Source organism: Drosophila subpulchrella, unplaced genomic scaffold (genome assembly GCF_014743375.2).
Source record: "Drosophila subpulchrella strain 33 F10 #4 breed RU33 unplaced genomic scaffold, RU_Dsub_v1.1 Primary Assembly Seq20, whole genome shotgun sequence".
Classification (NCBI taxonomy): Eukaryota; Metazoa; Arthropoda; class Insecta; order Diptera; family Drosophilidae; genus Drosophila; species Drosophila subpulchrella.
This window is the reverse complement of record NW_023665530.1, coordinates 420,973-426,855: the sequence shown is the minus strand read 5'-3', so window position 1 is coordinate 426,855 and position 5,883 is coordinate 420,973. Positions and strand designations below refer to the sequence as shown.

The 5,883-nt window shown below is 40.1% G+C and overlaps 1 protein-coding gene across 1 annotated transcript; it reads right to left on the bottom strand.

Moving 5' to 3' along the window:
* Window positions 1-2,753: 2,753 nt before the first annotated feature.
* On the bottom strand, window positions 2,754-5,504 carry LOC119559289 (histidine-rich glycoprotein-like). Its single transcript, XM_037872366.1, has 2 exons — window positions 5,483-5,504; window positions 2,754-3,349 (listed from the first exon to the last, which is right to left on the bottom strand). Exons 1-2 carry the CDS (start codon window positions 5,502-5,504, stop codon window positions 2,754-2,756), a joined length of 618 nt encoding a protein of 205 aa, XP_037728294.1.
* Window positions 5,505-5,883: the final 379 nt, after the last annotated feature.

Genomic DNA, 5,883 nt, shown 5'->3' with positions numbered 1-5,883 from the left:
GGCCCTATTATTAACGTCTCTAATAGTCTGTTGAGAAGACTGTTCACCCTGGCTATTATTAGCCTCTGGGCTTTGAGTTGCTCTCACCCTGGTTATGATATCAGATACAGAACTTTGGATTAATTCCGCCATCCTTTCCGATAGAGTCGCTAGTAATCTGCGTTCCATTGCCAATAAGGTGATGGCATTAGCATTAATAACACTTGTATTGCTGTTGCCGCTGCTGTTGGTACTTGCATTAAGTCCTGACGTAGAGGCTGTGTTGTCCGCAACTTCTCTTTCAATATTCTCGACGAGTGGACGGTTCCTTGATTGACTACGCGTTTCCCGCTCCGCATTATCGGAGACCTTTGGGACTTTGGGCCTACAGGAACTTTTGCACACCGGACACTGTGACCCTCTATGCATCTCTTATGAAATTCATGTTGACACGCTGTTCTATAAACATCGACACCGCTAATCTCGCCTTTGCATATAGGACAGAGTGAATTTGAGCTGTTCTCAGCGTCCCTTTCCGGAGATCGGTCTAACCCCATTTTCTAGCGAGACTATCTCCGTGTCCGAACAAATGTATCCCAAAATAATCCGACCACAGTTAACTAACCGCAGTAATAAAATTAAAACGAAAAAAATTTACAACGATCGTAGCTTTGCGATAAGATAAAAAAATAAAAAATTTGTTTACTGAACTGATTGCTTGATGTCACACGAATCGAAGGGTATTTTTCTTGTTACCATCCTTAGAAATAAAAAAAGATATAGAAAGGCGCAATGACCTGGCCTAAAGGAGGGAGACGCTAATTTACTTTATTCCGGTATCGGACAGTGACTTTTCGGAAAACATCTCACATGTATTCCAGATCCCGAATAAATTATAGTGCCCCTGTGAAAGAATAATAATTGTCATAAACTACTTCTGGATGTGACGCTTCTCTCAAGCAACGCCGGCATTTTCCGTTTAGCTTAGTTTGTGATTTTATTTAAGTAAGTAAGTAATGGCATTTCAAACCGGGACAGAAATCGACCTAAGTGCGTGTGTTTTCTTCCCGTTTTCCTCAGCTTGTTAAGTACCATGTTTTCTCTGCTAAATTTAGGAAGTTTTCTTTGATAATTCTTGATTTTCGGTCAAAAAAAATAATGTTAATAATTATACAGTTTTGATTTCCGAGAAAAATTTAAAATTTACAAAAAACCCTTGAGATGAGGAGAAGGAAATAAAAAAATGAAAAGGAGTCGAATTGGTTTATCCATGAGTCTTAATGAGTAAACTCACTAAGGCGCTTACGTTGGGCGCCACCTCTGATATTAATAATAATTAATTATAACTGTAACGTGTAACGTTCGACTGAGGGACTAATTTTCGAAAGGATCTGTGATGGCGTTGCACGCTGTAGGTCCGGCGCTAGCTCGTGGCTTTGGGGTGGAGGTCTTGCTCTCACAGATTTAGTTACGATGCACACATTATTATTAACATCACAAGAAATTGAGCGTGCTTGCGACATTGAAAGGAAGAACGATAAACCAAATTCCAAAAAAAATAAAAAAAAAAAACAGCATGTAAAGCAAAGTTCAAAGAAAGAGGGATGTAACTATTTGCGTGGCCGCTGGTGTAATTGCGCCCGCTTATCGCCCACCCTACCTAGGTCGCCTTCCACTAGAGCATGGCTCTGGTGACCCCTCTTTTCCCTACGACCGTGGAATCATCAGCTCAGTTCAGCAACACGTTACTTTTAAGTTTCCATTTTTAATGACAAAATTCAAAAGATCTTAATATTATCAAAGAAAATATAGTAAATCAGGTTTATAATAATAATATAGAGTGTAATAGTAATATAAGCAAAAAGAATAATTCATTATAATAATTTTCTGTAAAAATATGTTCAGGTATAGGCATAAATTTCGTATGTATATAATTTTGGTGAGCGTATTTAAAACCCAAGAATATGTTTAAGATATCAACTTCATTATCGGGGTTCTTTTTTTTCACTTATAATCTTTTCCCACAATTTTCACAATTTTTTTTAGGTTTAATTAGATTGGTTTAAATGACCCGAGTTAATTTCTTCTCAAGGTATAGAATTTACGAACTACGAGTATTTATTTAATATTGAAATATCTAGTAAAATATATTATAATTAATATTGTTTTCCTTTTCCTTGTTTATTTGTTATTTTTTTTTTTGTAATTGGTGTCTATTAAATCTCGCCCAAGACCAAACAAAAGTTTCAACCATAGATTCAGATACCATTCGAATGCGAATGTAAATTAAACAAGACAACTCACTCAGATTTCCATCGGCGAAAGATCGATCTTCCGTTCAACGTACATGCTGAAAAAAATCAGGCGTTTCATACCGCCCTATGGGTTAAAATACTTTCACTTTTCTTGGTGAGTGCAAACGATTGGAAGAAAACTTTTCTGATTATCATCCCGGCATTTTACATCGCGAATATCTCTCTCTCACAAAAAAAATATGGCCTAGAATTTTCTGTCTTGTGCAATTGGTTAACTGTCGGAAGTCGCTCCTCTTCTACACTAGTTGTCTGGGGCTAGTCGAACGTCCCTGGCACCAATGGGTCAAGCCCCAGTGGCTCACTCAATGACGACGCCAACCGGGGAATCTAAACGGCTCCTCTGACGGCTAAGCGAACGAGCGATGCGCGCGCCTCAGGCAGCGGTCTCTTGGGCACTTCTCCGGCGGGTGCTTCTCCGATGGGGCTGCTCCTCCGGCAGGGCTTCCTCTTACGGCGCGGCTACTCCGGTGCGCGCTCCTCGACAGGGCGCTCCTCTGGCGGATGCTTCTCAGATGCGGCCAAAGAGGCTACTTCTCCGACGTGTGCTGTGTGGACAGGGTGCTCCTCTGGCGTGTGCTCTGCGGCAGGGTGCTCCTCTGGCGAATGCTTCTCAGATGCGGCCAAAGAGGCTACTTCTCCGACGTGTGCTGTGTGGACAGGGTGCTCCTCTGGCGTGTGCTCTGCGGCAGGGTGCTCCTCTGGCGAATGCTTCTCAGATGCGGCCAAAGAGGCTACTTCTCCCACGTGTGCTGTGTGGGCAGGGTGCTCCTCTGGCGGATGTTTCTCAGATGAGGCCAAAGAGGCTACTTCTCCGACGTGTGCTGTGTGGACAGGGTGCTCCTCTGGCGTGTGCTCTGCGGCAGGGTGCTCCTCTGGCGAATGCTTCTCAGATGCGGCCAAAGAGGCTACTTCTCCGACGTGTGCTGTGTGGACAGGGTGCTCCTCTGGCGGATGTTTCTCAGATGCGGCCAAAAGGCTACTTCTCCGACGTGTGCTAGGTGGGCAGGGTGCTCCTCCGGCGTATGCTTCTCCGATTTGGCTGCTTCTCTGCAGCTCTGCGAAATTTGTATGGCTACTGTAAATTTTAAGTGCGGGGAAAATCGAGCACAAGGTTTACCCACCTGGTGGTTTTGGGGTTCTTATGCCCAAAAAAAAATGTTCCACAGATTTAAAAAAATGAATTCGCGATCGGACTTAGGGCCCTATCTCAGGGGCTTTCCTGCATCTCCTGCCTGAGCTACACGTGGGATGTTACCAATTTTATTGGAATAGAGAGTGAGTGCATCTGCACTCAATGACGGCTTGATTTGAAAAGACCGAATCTAAAATAGCGTGGCCTAACTGGGGCCATCGGCGGAAATGTTTCACAGCTGAGTCGAGCTTTCCAAAGACTCCCTGCGCCGGCTGACCTTCGATGAATTACCATTCTCATTGGTATTACCCCGATAACATTGCACCAAAATTTCGGATATGCAACGAAGCTCGGCTTACAGATACTGAAGAGGAGCATACTTCTAGGATGAACTAAAACGGCCTATTCAGTCGCCACTACACTCTCCATTTTTAAAAGCCCATAACTTGGCCAAAAGGACTCGGATTTCGATATGGCATGCCTTTATGGGCTTGTGGAATGATTATGTTTTGTATCTGCATTAGAATATATAGCTTTAAAGGTAGTAACAAATATGACCGTTTTTATGTCATTGATTTTTATTTTGCGAAAGTTTACAGATATGGGCCTTCTCTCCATCTTTAAAAGCCCACAACTTGGATTTCGATATGGCATGCCTTTATGGGCTTGTGGAATGATTATGTTTTGTATCTGCATTAGAATATATAGCTTTAAAGGTAGTAACAAATATGACCGTTTTTATGTCATTGATTTTTATTTTGCGAAAGTTTACAGATATGGGCCTTCTCTCCATCTTTAAAAGCCCACAACTTGGATTTCGATATGGCATGCCTTTATGGGCTTGTGGAATGATTATGTTTTGTATCTGCATTAGAATATAAAGCTTAAAAGGAAGTAAAAAATATGACCGTTTTTATGTCATTGATTTTAATTTTGCGAAGGTTTACAGAAATGGGCCTTCTCTCCATTTTTAAAAGCCCATAACTTGGCCAAAAGGACTCGGATTTCGATATGGCATACCTTTATGGGCTTGTGGAATGATTATGTTGTTATCCACATTACAATATATAACTTTAAAGGTAGTAAAAAATATGACCGTTTTTATTTCATTGATTTTAATTTTGTGAAGGCTTACAGAAATGGGCCTTCTCTCCATCTTTAAAAGCCCATAACTTGGTCAAAAGGACTCGGAATTCGATATGGCATACCTTTATGGGCTTGTGGATTGATTATGTTGTTATCTGCATTAAAATATATAGATTTAAAGATAGTAAAAAATATGACCGTTTTTATGTCATTGATTTTTATTTTGCAAAGGCTTACAGAAATGGGCCTTCTCTCCATCTTTAAAAGCCCATAACTTTGCCAAAAAGACTCGGGTTTCGATACCTTTATGGGCTTGTGGAATGATTATGTTGCTATCTGCATTAGAATATATAGCTTTAAGGGTAGTAAAAAATATGACCGTTTTTATTTCATTGATTTTAATTTTGTGAAGGCTTACAGAAATGGGCCTTCTCTCCATCTTTAAAAGCCCGTAACTTGGTCAAAAGGACTCAGAATTCGATATGGCATACCTTTATGGGCTTGTGGAATGATTATGTTTTGTATCTGCATAAGAATATATAGCTTCAAAGGTAGTAACAAATATGACCGTTTTTATGTCATTGATTTTTATTTTGCGAAAGTTTACAGAAATGGGGGTTCTCTCCATCTTTAAAAGCCCACAACTTGGATTTCGATATGGCATGCCTTTAGGGGCTTGTGGAATGATTATGTTTTGTATCTGCATTAGAATATAAAGCTTTAAAGGTAGTAAAAATTATGACCGTTTTTATGTCATTGATTTTAATTTTGCGAAGGCTTACAGAAATGGGCCTTCTCTCCATTTTTAAAAGCCCATAACTTGGCCAAAAGGACTCGAATTTCGATATGGCATGCCTTTATGGGCTTGTGGAATGATTATGTTTTGTATCTGCATTAGAATATATAGCTTTAAAGGTAGTAACAAATATGACCGTTTTTATGTCATTGATTTTTATTTTGCGAAAGTTACCAGATATGGGCCTTCTCTCCATCTTTAAAAGCCCACAACTTGGATTTCGATATGGCATGCCTTTATGGGCTTGTGGAATGATTATGTTTTGTATCTGCATTAGAATATATAGCTTTAAAGGTAGTAACAAATATGACCGTTTTTATGTCATTGATTTTTATTTTGCGAAAGTTTACAGATATGGGCCTTCTCTCCATCTTTAAAAGCCCACAACTTGGATTTCGATATATCATGCCTTAATGGGCTTGTGGAATGATTATGTTTTGTATCTGCATTAGAATATAAATCTTTAAAGGTAGTAAAAAATATGACCGTTTTTATGTCATTGATTTTAATTTTGCGAAGGCTTACAGAAATGGGCCTTCTCTCCATCTTTAAAAGCCCACAACTTGGTCAAAAGA

Bases quoted from the DNA above. Each gene is read 5' to 3' on its own strand.
- LOC119559289 (XM_037872366.1), bottom strand. From the start codon at position 5,504: ATGGAGAGAAGGCCCATATCTG. The intron at 3,350-5,482 runs GTAACTTTCGCA...CAAATTTCGCAG, and splicing joins GGAGAGAAGGCCCATATCTG to AGCTGCAGAGAAGCAGCCAA.